A 23,160-nucleotide genomic window follows, 5' to 3' on the forward strand; every position below is an offset into this window, starting at 1 on the left:
TCGGGTCTAGGGTACTGTCTGTGTAAGTTCGTCTGCTTGTGAACCAAATACACCGACACCACTCGGAGGATCATCATCGTCACCACCTCCACCATTTCCACATCCACCACCACCACCACCACGTCCACCACCACCACGTCGACAACCACCACCATCACCACGTCCACCACCACCACCACCACCACATCCACCACCACCACCACCACCCCACCACCCCCACGTCCACCACCACACACCCCACCACCCCCACCACCCCCCACCCCACCACCACACCACCCCCACCACCACCCATCCACCACCACCACCACCCCCACCACCACCCCCACCACACCACCCACCCCACACCACCCCACCACCACCCCACCACCACCACCACCACCCCCACCACCACCACCACCCACCACCACCCCCACCCCCACCACCACCACCACCACCACCACCACCACCCCCCCACCACCAATCCACCACCACCACACCCCCACCACCACCACCACCACCACACATCCACCACCACCACCACCCCCACCACCACCCACCACCACCACCCCACGTCCACACCACCACCCCCACCACCCCCACCACCACCACCACACCCCACCACCACCACATCCACACCACCACCACCCCCACCCCACCCACACCACCACCACCACCACCACCCCACCACCACCACCACACGAGGAGCACCTGCTTGTGCTGGTGGGCGAGGCTGCCCCACGTGTTGGCGGCGATGCGCGAGGCCTCCCGAAGGAGACGTCAGGGTGCTGGCCCCTGACGGCCGCCAGAGTGTCGTGGAAGAAGAGAGCGTAGGCCGAGTGGGGCCGCACCGGGGTCACCGGGGTCGTGGGGGTCACCGGGGTCGCGGGGTCACCGGGGTCGCGGAGGTCGCCGGGGTCACCGTCAGTATGTACTGCTGTAATCATAGCAGGTACCACCACAGTCAGTATGCACCGCTGTTAGATTGTTAAGAGTAGTTTTAAGACCCGGGCAACGCCGGGTACTTCCCGCTAGTAACCCTATAAGGGTTCAATAACCCTATAAGGGTCCTAAAAGCCCAGATAAACGTTACAATAACCCCTATAAAGGTCCTAATAACCCCTATAAGGGTCCTAATACATCAGTAGAACCAAGGTGTTGTGAGTTTTTGTTGTAATATATATAACGGCCGACCCGCGACTCACCCCGTCTCGCAGTAGCCACACGGGCAACGCCAAGTACATTGGAGTCACTTCCAGAGTTATAGCAGTCGCAGCAGCATCAGTAGTCGTAGAAGTAGTCGTAGTAGTAGCAGCAGTAGTAGCAGCAGTAGTAGCAGCAGCAGTAGTAGTAGCATCAGTCGCAGCAGCAGCAGTAGTAGTATCAGTAGACGTAGCAGCAGCGATTGTATCAGCGGTAGTATTAGTAGTATTAGTAGTAGTATCAGCGGTAGTATTAGTAGTATCAGCGGTAGTATTGCCACCACTGGCACCACTGCAGTTGTAACTGCTCATTATTGTAGGTAGTAGTAGTGGTAGTTAGTTAGTGGTAAGTTGTAGTTAGTTAGTGGTAGTTAGTGGTAGTTAGTGGTAGTTAGTTAGTGGTAGTTAGTAGTAGTTAGTAGATACCTAGTAGAAAGTTGTAGTTAATAGTAGTTAGCTAGTAGGTAGCTGGTTAGTTGTAGGTAGTAGTTGTGAGTTAGTAGTAGTAGTTAGTTGTGGTAGTAAGTAGTGGTAGTTGTTTGTTAGTAGCTAGTAAGTAGTAGTAGTTAGTAGTAGTTAGTAGTGGTAGTTAAGTAGTGATAGTAGCTAGTAAGTAGTGGTAGTTGTTTTTGTTAGTAGTAGTTAGTATTAGTTAGTAAGTAGTTAGTAAGTGGTAAGTAGTAGCTATTAGTAATTAGTGAGTAGTAGTTAGTTAGTTTGTAGTGTTTGTGTTTGTAGCGAGAAGCGACGTCTCTTCAACCCACTTCCTGTATCGGACACGCACTTTTATGGGACGCGGCCTGGAATCGATTCATCGATTACCTGCGCTGGAGATCCGCCTGACGATTAACTCGATCCCACGCGATGTGGGTGAGTGAGTGGATGGTGAGTGGGGGGTGAGTGAGTGGGTGGGTGAGGAGTGGGTGGTGAGTGGGGTGAGTGAGTGGGTGGGTGGGTGGGTGAGTGAGTGGGTGGGTGGGTGGGTGAGTGGGTGGGTGGGTGAGTGGGTGGGTAAGTGAGTGAGTGGGTGGGTGGGTGGGTGAGTGGGTGAGGAGTGGGTGGGTGGGTGGGGAGTGGGTGGGTGAGTGGGTGGGTAAGTGAGTGAGTGGGTGAGTGGGTGGGTGGGTGTGGAGTGGGTGGGTGAGTAGGTGGGTGGTGGGTGGGTGGGTGAGTGAGGAGTGGGTGGGTGAGTGGGTGGGGGTGTGAGTGGGTGAGTGAGTGAGTGGGTGAGTGGGTGAGTGAGTCAGTGGGTGAGGGAGTGGGTGGTGAGTAGGTGGGTGAGGGGTGGGGGGGTGAGGGGTGGGTGAGTGGGTGAGTGAATGAGTGGGTGGGTGAGTGAGTGGGTGGTGAGTGGGTGGGTGAGTGGGTGGGTGGGTGAGTGAGTGAGTGAGTGAATGGGTGAGTGGTGAGTGAGTGGGTGGGTGGGTGAGTGGGTGGGTGAGTGGGTGGATGGGTGAGTAGGTGGGTGGGTTGGTGGGTGAGTGAGTGGGTGGGTGAGTGGGTGGGTGGGTAGGTGAGTGAGTGAGTGAGTGGGTGGGTGGGGAGTGGGTGGGTGGGTGGGTGAGTGAGTGGGTGGTGAGTGGGTGGGTGGTGGGTGGGTGGGTGAGTGGGTGAGTGAGTGAGTGGGTGAGAGGGGAGTGAGTGGGGTGGTGAGTGGGTGGGTGGTGAGTGGGTGGGTGGGTTGGTGGGGTGAGTGAGGGGTGGGTGAGTGGGTGGGTGGGTAGGTGAGTGAGTGAGTGGGTGGGTGGGTGAGTGGGTGGGTGGGTGGGTGAGTGAGTGGGTGGTGAGTGGGTGGGTGAGTGGGTGGGTGAGTGGGTGAGTGAGTGAGTGAGTGGGTGAGAGGGTGAGTGAGTGGGGGGGAGTGGTGAGTGGGTGGTGAGTGGGTGGGTGAGTGGGTGGGTGGTGAGTGGGTGGGTGAGTGGGTGGGTGAGTAGGTGGGTGGGTGAGTGGTGTGGTGAGTGGAGTGAGTGAGTGGGTGTTGAGTCTATGGTGCAGTGTTGAGTCTATGGTGCAGTGTGAGTCTATGGTGCAGTGCTGAGTCTATGGTGCAGTGTTGAGTCTATGGGCAGTGTTGAGTCTATGGTGCAGTGTTGAGTCTATGGGTAGTGTTGAGTCTATGGTGCAGTGTTGAGTCTATGGTGCAGTGCTGAGTCTATGGTGCAGTGTTGAGTCTATGGTGCAGTGTTGAGTCTATGGTGCAGTGTTGAGTCTATGGGCAGTGTTGAGTCTATGGTGCAGTGTTGAGTCTATGGTGCAGTGTTGAGTCTATGGGCAGTGCCTATCAGGTCTACGAAATCTAAATACGGATCGCATCACGTGGTCGCCTATCTGCTCTACGTTTTTCTAAAAGCGCGTTGCTAAGGCCCCACGTGATCACAGAGGCCTGCGCGAGGTAGCGGCACGGAACGTCTGACCTCAACCCACAACGAGGACATTGTGAGTCTGTGTTCTGGTGAGTCTGTGGGTCTCTGTGTGGTGAGTCTGTGGGTCTCTGTGTGGTGAGTCTGTGGGTCTCTGTGTGGTGAGTCTGTGGGTCTCTGTGTGGTGAGTCTGGGTCTCTGTGTGTGAGTCTGTGGGTCTCTGTGTGTGAGTCTGTGGGTCTCTGTGTGGTGAGTCTGTGGGTCTCTGTGTGGTGAGTCTGTGGGTCTCTGTGTGGTGAGTCTGTGGGTCTCTGTGGTGAGTCTGGGTCTCTGTGGTGAGTCTGTGGTCTCTGTGTGGTGAGTCTGTGGGTCTCTGTGTGTGAGTCTGTGGGTCTCTGTGTGGTGAGTCTGTGGGTCTCTGTGTGGTGAGTCTGGGTCTCTGTGTGTGAGTCTGTGGGTCTCTGTGTGGTGAGTCTGTGGGTTCTCTGTGGTGAGTCTGTGGGTCTCTGTGTGGTGAGTCTGTGGGTCTCTGTGTGTGAGTCTGTGGGTCTCTGTGTGGTGAGTCTGTGGGTCTCTGTGTGGTGAGTCTGTGGGTCTCTGTGTGGTGAGTCTGTGGGTCTCTGTGTGGTGAGTCTGTGGGTCTCTGTGGTGAGTCTGTGGGTCTCGTGTGGTGAGTCTGTGGGTCTCTGTGTGGTGAGTCTATGGGTCTCTGTGTGGTGAGTCTGTGGGTCTCTGTGTGGTGAGTCTGTGGGTCTCTGTGTGTGAGTCTGTGGGTCTCTGTGTGGTGAGTCTGTGGGTCTCTGTGTGGTGAGTCTGTGGGTCTCTGTGTGGTGAGTCGTGGGTCTCTGTGTGTGAGTCTGTGGGTCTCTGTGTGGTGAGTCTGTGGGTCTCTGTGTGGTGAGTCTATGGGTCTCTGTGTGGTGATGTGGGTCTCTGTGTGGTGAGTCTGTGGGTCTCTGTGTGATGAGTCTGTGGGTCTCTGTGTGGTCTGTGGGTCTGTGTGTGAGTCTGTGGGTCTCTGTGTGGTGAGTCTGTGGGTCTCTGTGTGGTAGTCTATGGGTCTCTGTGTGGTGAGTCTGTGGGTCTCTGGTGGTGAGTCTGTGGTCTCTGTGTGGTGAGTCTGTGGGTCTCTGTGTGTGAGTCTGTGGGTCTCTGTGTGTGAGTCTGTGGGTCTCTGTGTGGTGAGTCTGTGGGTCTCTGTGTGGTGAGTCTGTGGGTCTCTGTGTGGTGAGTCTGTGGGTCTCTGTGTGATGAGTCTGTGGGTCTCTGTGTGGTGAGTCTGTGGGTCTCTGTGTGGTGAGTCTGTGGGTCTCTGTGTGGTGAGTCTGTGGGTCTCTGTGTGGTGAGTCTGTGGGTCTCTGTGGTGAGTCTGTGGGTCTCTGTGTGGTGAGTCTGTGGGTCTCTGTGTGGTGAGTCTGTGGGTCTCTGTGTGTGAGTCTGTGGGTCTCTGTGTGGTGAGTCTGTGGGTCTCTGTGTGATGAGTCTGTGGGTCTCTGTGTGGTGAGTCTGTGGGTCTCTGTGTGGTGAGTATGGGTCTCTGTGTGGTGAGTCTGTGGGTCTCTGTGTGGTGAGTCTGTGGGTCTCTGTGTGTGAGTCTGTGGGTCTCTGTGTGGTGAGTCTGTGGGTCTCTGTGTGATGAGTCTGTGGGTCTCTGTGTGGTGAGTCTGTGGGTCTCTGTGTGTGAGTCTGTGGGTCTCTGTGGTGAGTCTGTGGGTCTCTGTGTGGTGAGTCTATGGGTCTCTGTGTGGTGAGTCTGTGGGTCTCTGTGGTGAGTCTGTGGGTCTCTGTGTGATGAGTCTGTGGGTCTCTGTGTGGTGAGTCTGTGGGTCTCTGTGTGATGAGTCTGTGGGTCTCTGTGTGGTGAGTCTGTGGGTCTCGTGTGAGTAGTCTGGGTTCTGTGTGGTGAGTCTGTGGGTCTCTGGTGTGAGTCTGTGGTCTCGTGGTGAGTCTGTGGGTCTCTGTGTGTGAGTCTGTGGGTCTCTGTGTGTGAGTCTGTGGGTCTCTGTGTGGTGAGTCTGTGGTCTCTGTGTGGTGAGTCTGTGGGTCTCTGTGGTGAGTCTGTGGGTCTCTGTGTGTGAGTCTGTGGGTCTCTGTGTGGTGAGTCTGTGGGTCTCTGTGTGGTGAGTCTGTGGGTCTCTGTGTGATGAGTCTGTGGGTCTCTGGTGGTGAGTCTGTGGGTCTCTGTGTGATGAGTCTGTGGGTCTCTGTGTGGTGAGTCTGTGGGTCTCTGTGTGGTGAGTCTATGGGTCTCTGTGTGGTGAGTCTGTGGGTCTCTGTGTGGTGAGTCTGTGGGTCTCTGTGTGTGAGTCTGTGGGTCTCTGTGTGGTGAGTCTGTGGGTCTCTGTGTGATGAGTCTGTGGGTCTCTGTGTGGTGAGTCTGTGGGTCTCTGTGGTGAGTCTGTGGGTCTCTGTGTGGTGAGTCTGTGGGTCTCTGTGTGGTGAGTCTGGGTCTCTGTGTGGTGAGTCTGTGGGTCTCTGTGTGGTGAGTCTGTGGGTCTCTGTGTGATGAGTCTGTGGGTCTCTGTGTGGTGAGTCTGTGGGTCTCTGTGTGATGAGTCTGTGGGTCTCTGTGTGGTGAGTCTGTGGGTCTCTGTGTGAGTATATGGGTCTCTGTGTGGTGAGTCTGTGGGTCTCTGGTGGTGAGTCTGTGGGTCTCTGTGGTGAGTCTGTGGGTCTCTGTGTGATGAGTCTGTGGGTCTCTGTGGATGAGTCTGTGGGTCTCTGTGTGGTGAGTCTGTGGGTCTCTGTGTGGTGAGTCTATGGGTCTCTGTGTGGTGAGTCTGTGGGTCTCTGTGTGAGTCTGTGGGTCTCTGTGGTGAGTCTGTGGGTCTCTGTGTAGTGAGTCTATGGGTCTCTGTGTGAGTCTGTGGGTCTCTGTGTGTGAGTCTGTGGGTCTCTGTGTGGTGAGTCGTGGGTCTCTGTGGTCTGGGTCTGTGGGTCTCTGTGTGAGTCTGTAGGTCTCTGTGTGAGTCTGTGGGTCTCTGTGTGTGAGTCTGTGTGTCTCTGTGTGAGTCTGTGTGTAGTGAGTCTGTGTGTAGTGAGTCTGTGGGTCTCTGTGTGGTGAGTCTGTGTGTCTCTGTGTAGTGAGTCTGTGTGTTCTGTGTGGTGAGTCTGTGTGAGTCTCTGTGTAGTGAGTCTGTGTGTCTCTGTGATTGAGTCTGTGTAGTGAGTCTGTGTGTCTCTGTGTGAGTCGGTGTTGGCAGCTGCAGGATGTCTTCACACCAAGGAGGCCGTGCCGGCCTGCGCCGCGGTGACCCCACTACGTTGAGCGGCGGCGCCGGTCGCGGTGGCGGCGGTGACCTCACCGGGAAGGTCAAGGGGTTGGAGGTGGTGGTGGAGGAGAAGGTCAAGGAGGTGGAGGTGGTGATGATGGCGGAGAAGGGAAATGCCGTGGCCGCTGGTGGTGACAGCGCCGGGAAGGTCAAGGGGTTGGAGGTGGTGGTGGAGGAGAAGGGCGATGAGGTGGAGGTGGTGATGGTGGAGGAGAAGGGAGATGTTGTGGCCGCTGGCGGTGACCTCATCGGGAAGGTCAAGGAGGTGGAGGTGGTGGTGGAGGAGAAGGTCAAGGAGGTGGAGGTGGTGATGGCGGAGAAGGGAGATGAGGTGGAGGTGGTAATGGAGGAGAAGGGAGATGAGGTGGAAGATAAGAGTGAGGTGGAGGATGGGAAGGGTGAGGAGGAGGTGGAGGATGGGAAGGGTGACGAGTTGGATAAGAAGGGTGAGGAGGGTGAGGAGGTGGATGGGAAGGGTGGGGAGGGTGAGGAGGGTGAGGAGGAGGTGGATGATGAGGACGAGGAGGTGGGTGACAGTGAGGAGGAGGTGGAGGGTGCGGAGGAGGTGGAGGGTGAGGTGGATGAGGATGAGAAGGGTGAGGAGGTGGAGGACGAGGAGGGTGACAGTGAGGAGGTGTTGATGGCCTCCTCCTCCCACGTCGTCCTCAAGCGCCAGCGGAGCCTCACGGGGCGAGGCAGCCCCACGGAGCAGGAGAGAAAGAGGTACCACACACTTATACATATATATACATACACATATATATACATACACAACACATACATACACAACATATATATACATACATATACATACATACACAACATACACACACATACATACACATACATATATATACATACACACACATACACACACATACATACACACATACACACATACACACATACATACACTATACATAATATATACAACAACAACACACAACCGCCATCTTCGCCACTAAGTGGCGGTGACGTCACCACGACGCTTGTGCCAGGCCATGTGCACCGTGAGGCTACCACGTGAAGTGTCGAACACCCCGCGGCAGGAGGATCACGGGCCAGACCAGCAGGTGCCACGGGTCGACTGACTGTGATGACCGAGACGACTGGCTGATGCACCACCTGTGCCCCCTACTGTGCCAACTTGCTGTGCTTTAGCCACCCAGCACTCCGCTCGTTGTTGTGAGCGTCGCATCACAGAGGCTGATCTTGACACTGCTGGTAACAAGTCATCGGCAAGTCCACTCAGCTCCACGTCCTCCTGTACCACATCACTCCATCTCTTCTATAACCCGTGCCGCGCCAGTTTCGCCCCCTTGTTCCCGGCCGAACAAAGCTGTTAGGCATGCGGTGGCTGGCCATGCGGGCTACATGACCCAGCCAACGCGCCTTGCCTGCTGGAGGTGCTCACCGATGGACTTTGCCCAGATCTTTCAAGGATTTGTGATCCTTGAAAGATCTGGGTAAACGGCGAAGATGTTCCATTAGGGGAGTGCACGTTTCGCAAGCGTAGAGAAGGGAGGGAATGACCGTGGCCGAGAGACCTGAAGCTTCCAATAGCGTTACGCAACCGATTAAAAGATACATGCCATTCGACTGATTCGGAGTGAGACCTCTGCTGTTAAACCAGAGACGGTCATAAGCACACTGCCCAGGTATGGGAAACTCTCCACTCTCTTCACAACTTCCCCATCACCGATTAGGAGTTGTGGGGGTGGAGTGTCCGATGGTACAAATACCAAGGCAAGTGCTTAGTTTTGGTGGGGCTGATGGTAAGGCCCCACCATCTTAGTGGCACACTCCAGTTTCAGCAGCAGCGCTCTCCAACTCCTCCTCTGAATGAGCAGCAATTACCAAATCATCGGGATACCTAACGTGGTGACCAATAGGGAGCCATCCCTTGACCGCACTCCGGGCATCGATCAGCCCTCTCATATATCTGTACCAAATGGAAATTCCCCTGGTACAGCTATTGAAGGCTTTCACGAACTAGTGGTCAAATAGATGTTAAATAATGTGGGAGCCAGAGGACATCCCTGTCGCACCCCAAGGTGTACAAGGAATGGCTCCGACTCCCGGCCACGTAGTGTACCCGGGCCCCACTCACACCATCATGAAGGTTCTTAATGATCGTGAGCAGAGGGTCAGGGACTCCGAAAGCACGAAGAACAACCCAGAGCCCAGTCCTACTGATGGTATCATAGGCCTTGACCAGGTCAATAAAGCAGAGATGTAGGTCTTTTTGGAATTCCCTACACCTCTGCTGTAGCAGACGGACAGAAATATGGCATCTGTGCAGGACTGCCCTTTTCCTGAAACCCCTGTAGTTGTTACAGTCTGTGCGGTCCCCCTTCTTAAAGAGGGGGTCACCAGGGCATCCTTCCAGTCCTGCGGAACCCGTCCAGTGGTCCAGACTGTTGTTATGATGTCATGTAGGGCAGTCTGTGCACAAACGCCACCCTCCCTCAGCATTTCGCTTGGGAGATCATCTCTGCCCGGTGCCTTCCTGGTCTCAGACTCTGGATCACCTTCAGTACTTCCTCAACAGATGGCACCTCAGCCAGCCACTCACAGGGGGTGACTTCTTCTTCCAATATTTGAGGCACCGCAGCCTCAACAGGGGCATCCCCACTTTGTGCCATGATGTTTTCCTGGCTGAGGGATTTCCCCTCCCCCAGGACCTCACAGAAATGCTCAAAAATCTGCAAACCTGTTCCCTGGGGGTCGGAGATTGGATTACCGTTTTTTCCCCTAATGATGGTAATAGGTGTGGCGCTGCAGGTTACTTTTTTTGATGGAGTTAAATAGGAAATTGTGATCCGCGACCACCACCCATCCTGCGCAGCGCCTCACGCCTCTCCGAACCTCCGAGCGAAGCCTCATTCTCCGACGTGGGATGTTGTAGCTGATGAGAGTGGGCCTGGCGCTTTTTCTCAACTATCCTGACCACCTCCTCTGTCAGCCAGGGTCTCTGGGGAGGTCTGGACCGCATACCCAAAGCAGCCATTGCAGCTGCGTGAGTCACAGTCCTAAAACCTCGCCCATTTACCCTCGACATCAGCTTCTCGACTGACTCAGCCCTTCATCTTCGACCCAAGATGCGCCCCTTCACGATGAGGCGTTACGTCATGCAGCTATAACCGCAGTAACCCCTCAGGTGTCACCCTGCCATTACACATACACAAGACAAAGATCCTCCGTATAGCCTTAACAGACTGTAGGGGCAAGTGCTGTAGCGAGCACCTATGAAGGCCGGCACGGCACACGAGGGGGTGTGTGGCCAGCACCACGCCGCGACCGCCTTTGTCTCCCCAGTGGCGATGTTTACACACCGCACCAGGTACTCATTTCAGGCTGAGTCGACCTACGGGAGGCCCAGGACCGGTTCAGATAATCGTCACTGGTGTTGGCCGTGAGCGGGAATCGAACCCGGGTCGCCGGGTCATAGCGCAGCGTAGCGCTAACCGCTACACTACCGCTCCCCATTCACATACACACACATATACATACACACACATATGTAGTAAGTTCGAGGAGACGCTGGTCGAAGTTGAGGCACACTCTGTTATTAACCCAGGGACAGGCAACAATAGTTGAAGGGGTATCGACCCCTTCACCCGTACTATGGGAAACCCACCCTAGTACCTAAGCCCCCCTGTCCTGTTCCCCAGTCCTCCTCTACTGGGCTACGGGAGGCTGACTGATCTGGGCCCTGGCAAGCACAGATCTCGGCACCAGCTAACCAGCCTTGCCCTGATAAGGGCAGCGGTCTGGAAGCTTTTGGGCCGCGCCGCTGGCTTACCCGGCTCGGCCCTTATAAGGACAGCGAGGACCGGGGAGTCCCAGGGCCTAATCTCCGAGTCTTGGATCTTCACTGGTCAGCTTCGTGTCGAACTGCCTCGAGCTCTTTGGGTCTCCACCTTTTATAGGGATCACCTCCGAGGGCTGGGGGCGTGGGCAATAACGGATGCGGACGTCGGTGTGACCACCCGTGTATGTGAGTGCCAACACCCCTGTGTTTGTTGTCCGCCGTTTCTCCCGTAATAATCCCTACACATACACACACATACACACACATATACATACACACACATATACATACACATACACACATATACATGCACACACATACACACACATATACATACACACATAAACATACACGTGTAATATGAAGATGCATATTGTGTGTGTGTGTCTGGGGGGGGGGGATAACTGGGCGATGGTGATTGGCTCTGCCGGCCTCAGCCCGCAGCCAATGGGATGTCGAGCCAGAGGCGTGGCCCTGGGGCTGCACAGCAACATCTAGAAGGTTCCAGGGGTGAGGCTGCTGATTGGATGGGTGGCATCACGTGGGCCACGTGGTGTAAGGGGTAGAGAGACACAAGCTCGTGGTCAGTGTGGAGAGCAGAGGTCGCAAACGGGTTTTGATTCCTTACCCCCTGTACCCGATTACCCGTACCCGACACCCGTACCCGGCCGCACCAGGGTCGTAAACGGGTACCCGTACCCGGCCGTACCCGTACCCTACCCGTACCCAGCTGGGTACGGGTACCCGTTCCCTACCCGTACCCTACCCGAAACGAGTGACAAACGGTTACTCACCGGTGACTCACGGCCTACCTGTACCCGTACCCTACCTATACCCGATACCCGTACCCTACCTGTACCCGGCTGGGTACGGGTACCCGTTCCCTACCCGTACCCTACCCGAAATGAGTGACAATGGTTACTCACCAGTGACTCACGGGCCTACCCGTACCCGGCCGCACCAGGGTCGCAAACGGCTACCCGTACCCGGCCCGGGTTACGGGTAGCCGGGTATCGGATACCCGGTTGCAACCTCTGGTGGAGAGGTGTGAGGGACGCGAGCGATGCGAACGCCACACTGGAGTAACGGGGGAAAAGGAACCCGGGAGGGTGAGGGAGCTGTGTACATGGAGAACAAATACAGACCAGACAAAGACACGATATCGTTCCGGAGCGGATTTATGACACATCTGTCTCTGTGTGGTGAATCTATGGGTGTCTGTGTGGTGATGTCTATGGGTGTCTGCGTGGTGGTGATGTCTATGGGTGTCTGTGTGGTGATGTCTATGGGTGTCTGTGTGGGTGATGTCTATGGGTGTCTGTGTGGTGAGTGCCGCTGTGGGTGAGTGCTGTCAATGTGGTTACCCACAGCCCCGTATTCAACCAAGGAGTGTGGTACGAGAAAAAAGACGCAGTTCGCGGACACTGTCCAGCTCAAAGGTCGGTGTGTGCGTACGTGTGTGTGTGTACGTGTGTGTGTACGTGTGTGTGTGCGTACGTGTGTGTGTGTACGTGTGTGTACGTGTGTGTGTACGTGTGTGCGTACGTGTGTGTACGTGTGTGCGTACAAGTGTGTGTGTGTACGTGTGTGTGTACGTGTGTGTGTACGTGTGTGTGTACGTGTGTGTGTACGTGTGTGTGAACGTGTGTGCCGGACGGGCAACACTGTCGTGGGCAGTGCTGTGGGGGGAGGGCCAATGCCCATTGGCCTCTCCCCTCATGGCATCTGTGACCACCACAGTGGCCTAAACGGGGGCTCTGGACGGCTGCGAGGGGCTGGTAACCCCTCCACCTTCTATTAATTACCACGAAACCACGAATTAAACATAAACCTGTAACTAATAAGCTTGTGCGGAGGCCCCGGGGGGTCAGGCTTTTATGACGTCTCCTGGCCAAACCCCATTTGGCGGAGCCAGGAGATTGAATCTTCACCCTCGGGGCTCCTCCAGAAACAACGAAAAACCATTGCGGTTGGCCACGTGGAATGTTCGAACGCTCACTGCGGAGGAGAGGCTGCCACTCCTTTGTCGGGAGCTGGACCGGTACCGCCTGGATCTCTGTGGCATTCAGGAGGTCCGGTGGACCGGTTCTGGCTCTTGAGGGGTGGGCAGTCCTCTACTCGGGGCAGGAGACTGCCAAACAACAGGGTGTGGCTCTTCTTCTGAACAAAAGAATGAAGGGGGCGTGGGAGGTGTGGGAAGCTGTAAGCCCCAGGATACTTTGGGCTCGCCGTCCAATCAACGGAGGCGAGGAGTGGTGGTCGTGGTTACTTATGCCCCCACCGAAGACGAACATCCGTGGAGGGATGCAGGCAAAGCCGATGAGTCAGACGCTTTCTATGACCTCCTGTCACAGGTGCTGGCTAAAGTGGCCACTCGGGACTTCAATGCCCGAGTTTGGTCATGATGCTGGCACCTGGTCTGGAGTGATTGGAGGCTATGGGCCAGATCAGCTCAATAACAATGGTAGGAGGCTGCTAGATTTTTGTGCAGCCCATGGGCTTGTAATTACCAACACGCTCTTCCGGCATCGGCGCATCCACACAACATCATGGATGCATGCCGGGTCCAAGCAAGAACATCTGCTGGACTACATAGTGACGGACCAGCGGATGCGGAGCCCATGTCCTTGACACCAGGACCTACCGTGGAGCTGATCTGCCCTCTGACCATCGACTAGTCATCTGTAAGATGCGCCTGCCATTTATCCACTCCGGTGGTGGGTGTACCCCCCAGGATCCCATTCCAACCAAAAGTGCCTGGTCTCAGTTAGCTGATGAAGTTGCAAGAGAGAATTTCATCATCGCTTGCAGCTGGGGTTGGCATCGTCCCCCACTCCACCTGATGTCGAGGGTAATGGGCGAGGTTTAAGACTGTGACTCATGCAGCTGCAATGGCGGTCCAGACCTCCCCAGAAACCCTGGCTGACAGAGGAGGTGTTCAGGTAATTGAGAAAAAAGCGACAGGCCCACTCTCATCGCCTACAGCATCCCACGTCAGAGAATGAGGAGGTTTACCGCCAGCCTTCGCTTGGAGGTTCGGAGAGCCGTAAGGCGCTGCAAGGACGGGTGGTGGTCGCGGGTTGCTGAGGAGATGGAATCTGCCTCAGTGGCCTGCGATCACAAATCACTATTTAACTCCATCAAAAAAGTAACCTGCAGCGCCACACCTATTACCATCATTAGGGGAAAAAACGGTGATCCAATCTCCGACCCCCAGGAACAGGTTTGCAGATTTGCTGAGCATTTCTCTGAGCTCCTGGGGGAGGAAATCTCTCAGCCAGAAAAACATCATGGCACAAAGTGGGGATAACCCTGCTGAGGCTTCGGTGCCTCAAATATTGGAAGAAGAAGTCACCCCCTGTGAGTGGCTGACTGAGGTGCCATCCGTGAGGAAGTACTGAAGGCAATCCAGAGCCTGAGACCAGGAAAGGCACCGGGCAGAGATGATCTCCCAAGCGAATGCTGTGGGAGGGTGGTGCTTGTGCACAGATTGCCCTATATGACATCATAACAACAGTCTGGACCGCTGGACGGGCCTCCGCAGGATTGGAAGGATGCCCTGGTGGTCCCCCTCTTTAAGAAGGGAGACCGCACAGACTGTAACAACTACAGGGGCATCTCACTCCTCAGTGTGCCGGGAAAGATCCTGGCAAGATTATTCAACATCGCCTTGCTAGGCACGCTGAGGAGAGGCTTGCGGAACCCCAATGCGGTTTCACGGAAAGGGCGGTCTGTATAGATGCCATATTTTCTGTCCGTCTGCTACAGCAGAGGTGTAGGGAATTCAACAAGACCTACATCTATTTTATTAACTTGGTCAAGGCCTATGATACCATCAGTAGGCCTGGCTCTGGGTTGGTCTTCATGCTTTCGGAGTCCCTGACCCTCTGCTCACGATCATTAAGGACCTTCCTGATTGGTGAGCGGGCTCGGGTAAAATCTACGTGGCCGGGAGTCGGAGCCTTTCTCTGTACACCTTGGGGTGCGACAGGGATGTCCTCTGGCTCCCACATTATTTAACATCTATTTCGACTGCGTAGTTCGTGACGCCTTCAATAGCTGTACTGGGGAATTTCCATTGGTACAGATATAATGGGAGGCTGATCGACAGCACACGGGTGCGATCAAGGGATGGCTCCCTATGGTCAACCACGTTATGTATGCCGATGATTTGGTAAATAGCTGCTCATCAGAAGAGGAGTTGGAGACGCTGCTGCTGAGACTGGAGCGTGCCACTAAGAGGTGGGGCCTTACCATCAGCCCCACCAAAACTAAGCACCTGCCTGGGTATTTTGTACCATCGGACACTCCACCCCAACAACTCCCAATTGGTGATGGTGGCAGTTGTGGAGAGAGTGGAGAGTTTCCCATACCTGGGCAGTGTGCTTATGACCGGCTCCAGTTTGTACAGCAGAGGTCTCACTCCGAATCAGTCGAGCGGCAATATCTTTTCATCGGTTGCGTAACGCTGTGTGGAAGCTACCTGGTCTGTCGCTCCCGCACGAAGCTTCAGGTCTTCTGGGCCACGGTCATTCCCTCCCTTTTCTACGCTTGCGAAACGTGGACCCCCCCTAATGGAGCATCTTCGCCGGTTGGAAACATTTAGGCTGGCCTGCCTACGATCCATCTTGGGTTTAACCAGGCTGGATTGTGTGAGGAGCTCACAAATCCTTGAAAGATCTGGGCAAAGTCCCATCGGTGAGCTCCTCCGGCAGGCAAGGCTGCGTTGGCTGGGTCATGTAGCCCGCATGCCCAGCCACCGCATGCCTAAACAGCTTTTGTTCAGCCGGATCGAGGGGGCTAAACGGGCGCGGCACGGGCTAGAGAAGAGATGGAGTGATGTGGTGCAGGAGGACGTGGAGCTGAGTGGACTTGCCGATGACTGGTACCAGGTGTCAAGATCGGCCTTAGTGGAGGAGGCTCGTGAAGGACGCTACTGGGCAGTTGGAGGCCAGTCGCCCTCCAACATCAAAGGAGGCGGAGGAGCGACGCTCACAACAATGAGCGGAGCGCCGGGTGGCTAAAGCACAGCAAGTTGGTACAATAGGGGGCACAGGTGGTGCATCAGCCAGTCATCTCGGTCATCTTGGTCAGTCGCCCGTGGCACCCGTTGACCTCCTGTCAGCGGGGCGTTCGACACTTTCACATGGCCTCAAGGTGCACTTGGCCTGGCACAAGCGTCGTGGTGACCGTCACCGCCAATTAGTGGAGAATGGCGGTTGTTGTTGTGTGTAAGTGTGTGTGAACGTGTGTGTGTGAACGTGTGTGTGTACGTGTGTGTGCGCTACGTGTGTGGTGCGAACAGTGTGTGTGTGTACGTGTGTGTGTGTACGTGTGTGTGTGAACGTGTGTGTGTGTAAGTGGTGTGTGAACGTGTGTGTGAACGTGTGTGTGTACGTGTGTGTGCGTACGTGTGTGTGCGTACGTGTGTGTGCGACGTGTGTGCGTACGTGTGTGTGTTACGTGTGTGTGTGAACGTGTGTGTGTGTACGTGTGTGTGTGTGAGCGTGTGTGTGTGTGTACGTGTGTGTGTGAACGTGTGCATGTGTACGTGTGCTGTGTACGTGTGCGTGTGAACGTGTGTGTGTGTGTACGTGTGTGTGTGTACGTGTTGTGTGGTGAACGTGTGTGTGTGTGTGAACGTGTGTGTGTGTACGTGTGTGTGTTGAACGTGTGTGTGTGTACGTGTGTGTGTGTACGTGTGTGTGTGTACGTGTGTGTGTATGTGTGTGTGTACGTGTGTGTAAGTGTGTGTGTGTGAACGTGTGTGTATGTACGTGTGTGTACGTGTGTGTGTGTACGTGTGTGTGTGATACGTGTGTGTGTACGTGTGTGTGTGTACGTGTGTGTGTACGTGTGTGTGGTACGGTGAACGTGTGCGTGTGTGCGTGTGTACGTGTGTGTGTGTGAACGTGTGTGTGTGTACGTGTGTGTGTGAACGTGTGTACGTGTGTGTGTGTACGTGTGTGTGTACGTGTGTGTGTGTACGTGGTGTGAACGTGTGTGTGTGTACGGTGTTGTGTGTTAGTGTGCGTGTGTACGTGTGCGTGTGTACGTGTTGTGTGTGTACGTGTGTGTGTGTACGTGTGTGTACGTGTTGTGTGTACGTGTGGTGTGACGTGTTGTGTGTGTACGTGTGTGTGTGTTAGTGTGCGTGTGTACGTGTGCGTGTGTACGTGTGTGTGTACGTGTGTGTGTGAACGTGTGTGTGTGGTACGTGTGTGTGTTTACGTGTGTGTGTGTGTGTACGTGTGTGTGTGCAGAGATTGTTTCTGGATCCGTACTCGTCCTCCGAGACAGCGACAATGACGACAACTTCCCAAACACACAGGACTCAGTGACACACACACAGACACACACATCACGACTCGGTGACACACACACAGACACACACACAGACACACACACAGACACCACACACAGACACACACACAGACACACACAGACACACACACAGACACACACAGACTCAGTGGAACACACACAGACACACACAGACTCAGTGACACACACACAGACACACACAGACACACACACAGACACACACAGACTCAGTGACACACACACAGACACACACACGTACACACACACAGACTCAGTGACACACACACAGACTCAGTGACACACACACAGCACACACAACAGACACACAGACACACACAGACTCAGTGACACACACACAGACTCAGTGACAACAAAGATCCCCCATATAGCCTTAACAGACTGTAGGGGCAAGTGCTGTTAGCGAGCACCTATGAAGGCCAGCACGGCACACGAGGGGGTGGGTGGCCAGCACCACGCCCGACCCGCCTTTGTCTCCCTAGTGGTGATGTTTACACACCGCACCAGGGTACTCATTTGAGGCTGAGTCGACCTAGGGGAGGCCCAGGACCGGTTCAGATAATCGTCACTGGTGTTGGCCGTGAGCGGGAATCGAACTCGGGTCACCGGGTTCATAGCGCAGCGCGCTAACCGCTACACTATCGCTCCGGTCGCTGTGTGTGTCGCTGGTGTTGTCTGTGTGTGTCTGTGTGTGTGTCACTCAGTGACACACACACAGACACACACACAGACCACAGTGACACACACACAGACTCACACACAGACTACACACAACAGACTCAGTGACAAACACACAGACTCAGTGACACGCACCACAGACACACAGACACAGTGACACACACACAGACACACACACAGACACACACACAGACTCAGTGACACACACACAGACACACACACAGACTCAGTGGACACACACACAGGCACACACACAGACTCAGTGACACACACACAGACTCAGTGACACACACACAGACTCAGTGACATCACACACAGACACACACAGACACACACAGACACACTCACAGACACATAGACACACACGGAGACACACACAGACATACACAGAGACACACACATAAGACACACAGACACACACAGAGACACACACACAGACACACACAGAGACACATAGACACACACAGAGACACACAGACACACACCACAGACTCAGTGACACACACAGACACACACAGACACATAGACACACACAGACACACTCACAGACACACTCACAGACACACACAGACACACACAGACACACAGCTGAAGTGGGCTACTCAAGCTGCTCGCTCTGCTTTGGGTGTTGCCCGTCGATTTGGAAGTAATCCCGCGGCAACGCCGCCTCAAGAGAACGACGACCCACAAAAGGGTTTTGAGTTATATCCGTTGACTCGTGAACCGAATAAATCCCGTGTTCCTCGTTGAGTCTCGTCATCGTTTTTATTTTCTTACCTATTAAACGACACTTTTTACAGGTAGGAACAATGTCCCACACTGCTGCCCACCAGGGATTATTTGTCTGTCTGTCTGCCGTGGATAAATAAATATAATATAGACAGCTCTCTGATTGGTGGAGACCTACTGCCGGGTACGGAGAGGGGAGGGGCTAAGGAAGGGGGGGGTCAGAGGAGGGGCCCTAGAGGAGGGGGGGGGTCAGGGGAGGGGCCTAAAGATATGGGGGGGTCAGGGGAGGGGCCTAAGGGACGGGGGTCAGGGGAGGGGCCTAAGGGAGGGGGGGTCAGGGGAGGGGCCTAAGGGAGGGGGGGTCAGGGGAGGGGCCTAAGGATATGGGGGGGTCAGGGGAGGGGCCTAAGGGACGGGGGGTCAGGGGAGGGGCCTGAGGGGGGGGTCAGGGGAGGGGCCTGAGGGAGGGGGAGGGGCCGATAGTGAAGGGGGCTGTCTGCCTGGCTGGCTGCCTGGCTACCTCAAGTCACGTGATCTTGTACACAGGGAGAGGAACAGCAGGTTCCACACTGCCCACCAGGGATTATGTGTCTGTCTGTCGTGCACGAATGCGCTGTCCAACCAAGTTCCGACCTGCACACTGCGAAGGAACATGTTTTTTTCCGTGTGTCTGTCTGTCCGTCCGTCTGTCTCCGTGTGGACGCTAGACTTGCGAAGGGTTCGGCTCGCGAGCCGTGGAGTTGACGTTGACGACGAGTCGCTGGTTCCACGCCGCAAGCCCCGCGGTGAGCCGGCGCTGTTCCGCTTTCCCATCCGGAAACTTGAAAGTAGTTAAATGAACAGTTTGGTGCCGTTATTTCGCATCGTTTAAAAAACACGTTCCTTCGGAGTGGGTAGGTAGGAACTTGGTTGGACAGCGCATTCGTGCACGACAGACAGACAAATAATCCTGGTGGGCAAGTGTGGAACCTGTTGTTCCTCTCCTGTGTACAAGATCACGTGACTTGAGGTAGCCAGGCAGCCAGCCCCCTTCACTATTGGCCCTTCCCTGACCCCCTCCCTTAGGCCCTCCCCCCTTAGGCCCTCCCTGACCACCCCCCCATATCCTCAGGCCCCTCCCCTGACCCCCCTCCCTTAGGCCCCTCCCCTCTCCGTACCCGGCAGTAGGTCTCACCAATCAAAGAGCTGTTTGTATTATATTATTTATGCACAGACAGACAGAAAATAATCCTGGTGGGCAGTGTGGACATTGTGTCCCTGCCTGTGTATTTCCTTGCGCCATCAAGCTGCCGGGGTTGCCCCGAGCGGGGAGCTCACACGGCGAATCGAACGAGGAACGCCACTTGACCGACTCGGAAACGAGACGGTTCCGGGGCCAAACCAGAGCCGCTTGAACGCACCGCCCAGACACGGAGGGGACACGCCCCCTCCACCATCTAGCCATGACTGCCCCACGGTGGCTAGGAGATGTTGACTACTCGCCTGGTGCGCAGGAGGTCTGTGTCTCTCTCTCTCTCATCATCATCACGGTGGCTAGGAGATGTGACTACCTAGCCTGGTGCGCAGGAGGTCGTGGGGTTCGATCAAGACCATGGCTACGCCTGCTGCTGTATGTTTGGAGTTTGTGGTGTCTCTCTCATCATCAAGGTGGCTATGAGATGTTGACTACCGCGGCTGGTCTACAGGAGGTCTGTGTCTCTCTCTTTCATCAACACGGTGGCTAGGAGATGTTGACTACTCGCCTGGTGCGCAGGAGGTTCTGTGTCTCTCTCTATCATCATCACGGTGGCTAGGAGATGTTGACTACCTCGCTGGTGCGCAGGGGTCTGTGTCTCTCTCATCATCATCACGGTGGCTATGAGATGTTGACTACCTCGCCTGGTGCGCAGGAGGTCTGTGTCTCTCTTCATCATCATCACGGTGGCTATGAGATGTTGACTACCTCGCCTGGTGCGCAGGAGGTCTGTGTCTCTCTCTTCATCATCATCACGGTGGCTATGAGATGTTGACTACCTCGCCTGGTGCGCAGGAGGTCTGTGTCTCTCTCTCTCATCATCATCACGGTGGCTAGGAGATGTTGACTACCTGCCGGTGCGCAGGAGGTCTGTGTCTCTCCTCTCATCATCACGGTGGCTAGGAGATGTTGACTACCTCGCCTGGTGCGCAGGGGTCTGTGTCTTCTCTCTCTATCATCATCATCACGGTGGCTAGGAGATGTGACTACCTCGCCTGGTGCGCAGGAGGTCTGTGTCTCTCTCTCTCATCATCATCACGGTGGTAGAGATGTTTGACTACCTGCCTGGTGCGCAGGAGGTCTGTCTCTCTATCTCATCATCATCACGGTGGCTAGGAGAGGAGGACCTCGCCTGGTGCGCAGGAGGTCTGTGTCTCTTCTCTCATCATCACGGTGGCTAGGAGATGTTGACTACTCGCCTGGTGCGCAGGAGGTCGTGGGTTCGATCAAGACCATGGCTACGCCTCTGCTGTATGTTTGGAGTTGTGGTGTCTCCTCATCAAGGTGGCTATGAGATGTTGACTACCGCGGCTGGTGCGCAGAGGTCTGTGTCTCTCTCTTTCATCATCACCACGGTGGCTAGGAGATGTTGACTACCTCGCCTGGTGTGCAGGAGGTCGTGGGTTCGATCCCAACCCTGACGATGCCTGCTGCTGTCTATTTGGAGTTTGCGGTGTCTCTCTCATCATCACGGTGGCTAGGAGATGTTAACTACCTCGCCTGGTGCGCAGGAGGTCGTGGGTTCGATCCCGACCCTGACACCTGCTGCTGTATATTTAGAGTTTGCGTGTCTCTCATCATCACGGTGGCTATGAGATGTTGACTACCTCGCCGGGTGTACAGGAGGTCGTGAGTTCCATCCCGACCCTGAAGCCTGCTGCTGTATGTTTGGAGTTTGTGTGTCCTCTCTCTCTCTCATCACGGTGGCTATGAGGTTTGACTACCTCGCCTGGTATACAGGAGGTCGTGAGTTCCATCCCGACCCTGACGATGCCTGCTGCTGTCTATTTGGAGTTTGCTGTGTCCTCTCTCATCATCACGGTGGCTAGGAGATGTTGACTACCTCGCCTGGTACGCAGCAGTCGTGGGTTCGATCCAGACCATGACACCTGCTGTATATTGGAGTTTGCGGTGTCTCTCATCATCACGGTGCTAGGAGATGTTAACTACCTCGCCGGGTGTACAGGAGGTCGTGAGTTCCATCCGACAGGCTAAAATAACCCCTGCCCCGATTAAACCCGGGTATAGTTTGGCCCAGTCCAGAGTATACCCGGGGGGGGGGGGGGGATGAAGTCTCCAAGGCTAAACTAGACCCCCCGGGGGTTTAAACTCGACTGGGCCAGACCATACCGCTCCTGGCCAGACTAAGCCCCGTGTGAAAGTTCACAGGCAATTATCCAGACAGAGAACAGGCGACAACGCACTTCAATCGATATCTAAAACGCGTACGCGTGGAAGTAAATCTCAATTTGATCAATTGAAGCATTTTTAAGTTCAGGGTTATTAATCCTTTAATTAAGTTCGCTTGCTTGCTTAGGACCGTGCAAATCTTTCGGTCGTTTTTTAACCCACTTCCCGTGATCCACCGAGCTGATATTTTGCACACAGACTCGTTGTTCGTGACAATTAATGTTCGTGAAAATTTTTTTCCAAAATTTTACACTGTTTAGGGAAAACAAATTAAATATTTATTACCAATTGTTTAATGCTGCCAGACAATCATCTGACCCATAGGTGGCAGCCATCTCAAGCCAGGACGAGAGGACTCTAGCCGCCCCGATGCCACGCATATAAAGGATTTATAGTGAAAACTTTGTTTTTACGGTTAAATTTTTTTAAAGTTTTTTTTTCTGGTTGAAGCAGTCAACGTCTACGTGTTTACAGTTTAAATAAAATGTTGGAAAAATTTAGTAATTCACGTGTATCGCTCAACGCTATTACTATCACGGGGTATGATGATTTGGCCTAAAGGGCATAATTTGGCCTAGGCCATAATATACCCGGCTATAATCTGCCTAGGCCGTTTTAACCCCGGTACACTACACCTGTGGGTACACTACACCTGTGTGTATACACCTGTGGGTACACTACACCTGTGTGTATACAACCTGTGTACACTACACCTGTGTGTACACTACACCTGTGTGTACACTACCCTGTGGGTACCTACACCTGTGGGTACACTACACCTGTGTGTATACACCTGTGTGTACACTACACCTGTGTGTACACTACACCTGTGTGTACACTACACCTGTGGGTACACTACACCTGTGGGTACACTACACCTGTGTGTATACTACACCTGTGGGTACACTACACCTGTGTGTATACTACACCTGTGTACACTACACCTGTGTGTACACTACACCTGTGTACACTACACCTGTGGGTACACTACACCTGTGGGTACACTACACCTGTGTGTATACACCTGTGGGTACACTACACCTGTGTGTACACTACACCTGTGTGTACACTACACCTGTGTGTACACTACACTTGTGTGTACACTACACCTGTGGGTACACTACACCTTGGGTACACTACACCTGTGTGTACACTACACCTGTGGGTACACTACACCTGTGGTACACTACACCTGTGGGTACATACACCTGGGTACACTACACTTGTGTGTACACTACACCTGTGGGTACACCTGTGGGTACACTACACCTGGTGTACACTACACCTGTGTGTAACTACACCTGTGGGTACACCTGTGTGTACAGTACACCTGTGTGTACACTACACCTGTGTGTACACTACA

At 54.6% G+C, this 23,160-nt stretch overlaps 1 protein-coding gene across 1 annotated transcript; it reads left to right on the forward strand.

The window, feature by feature from the left end:
* Window positions 1–3,610: 3,610 nt before the first annotated feature.
* Window positions 3,611–7,533, forward strand: LOC133362398 (uncharacterized; the record flags this gene model as incomplete). Its single annotated transcript, XM_061581338.1, has 2 exons — window positions 3,611–3,614; window positions 6,742–7,533. A coding segment is annotated over exon 2 (785 nt), but the record flags the coding sequence as incomplete, so codon positions are not given.
* Window positions 7,534–23,160: the final 15,627 nt, after the last annotated feature.

Source organism: Lethenteron reissneri, unplaced genomic scaffold (genome assembly GCF_015708825.2).
Source record: "Lethenteron reissneri isolate LAM-NWPU_2019-01 unplaced genomic scaffold, ASM1570882v1 scaffold_1462, whole genome shotgun sequence".
NCBI classification, from domain to species: domain Eukaryota; kingdom Metazoa; phylum Chordata; class Hyperoartia; order Petromyzontiformes; family Petromyzontidae; genus Lethenteron; species Lethenteron reissneri.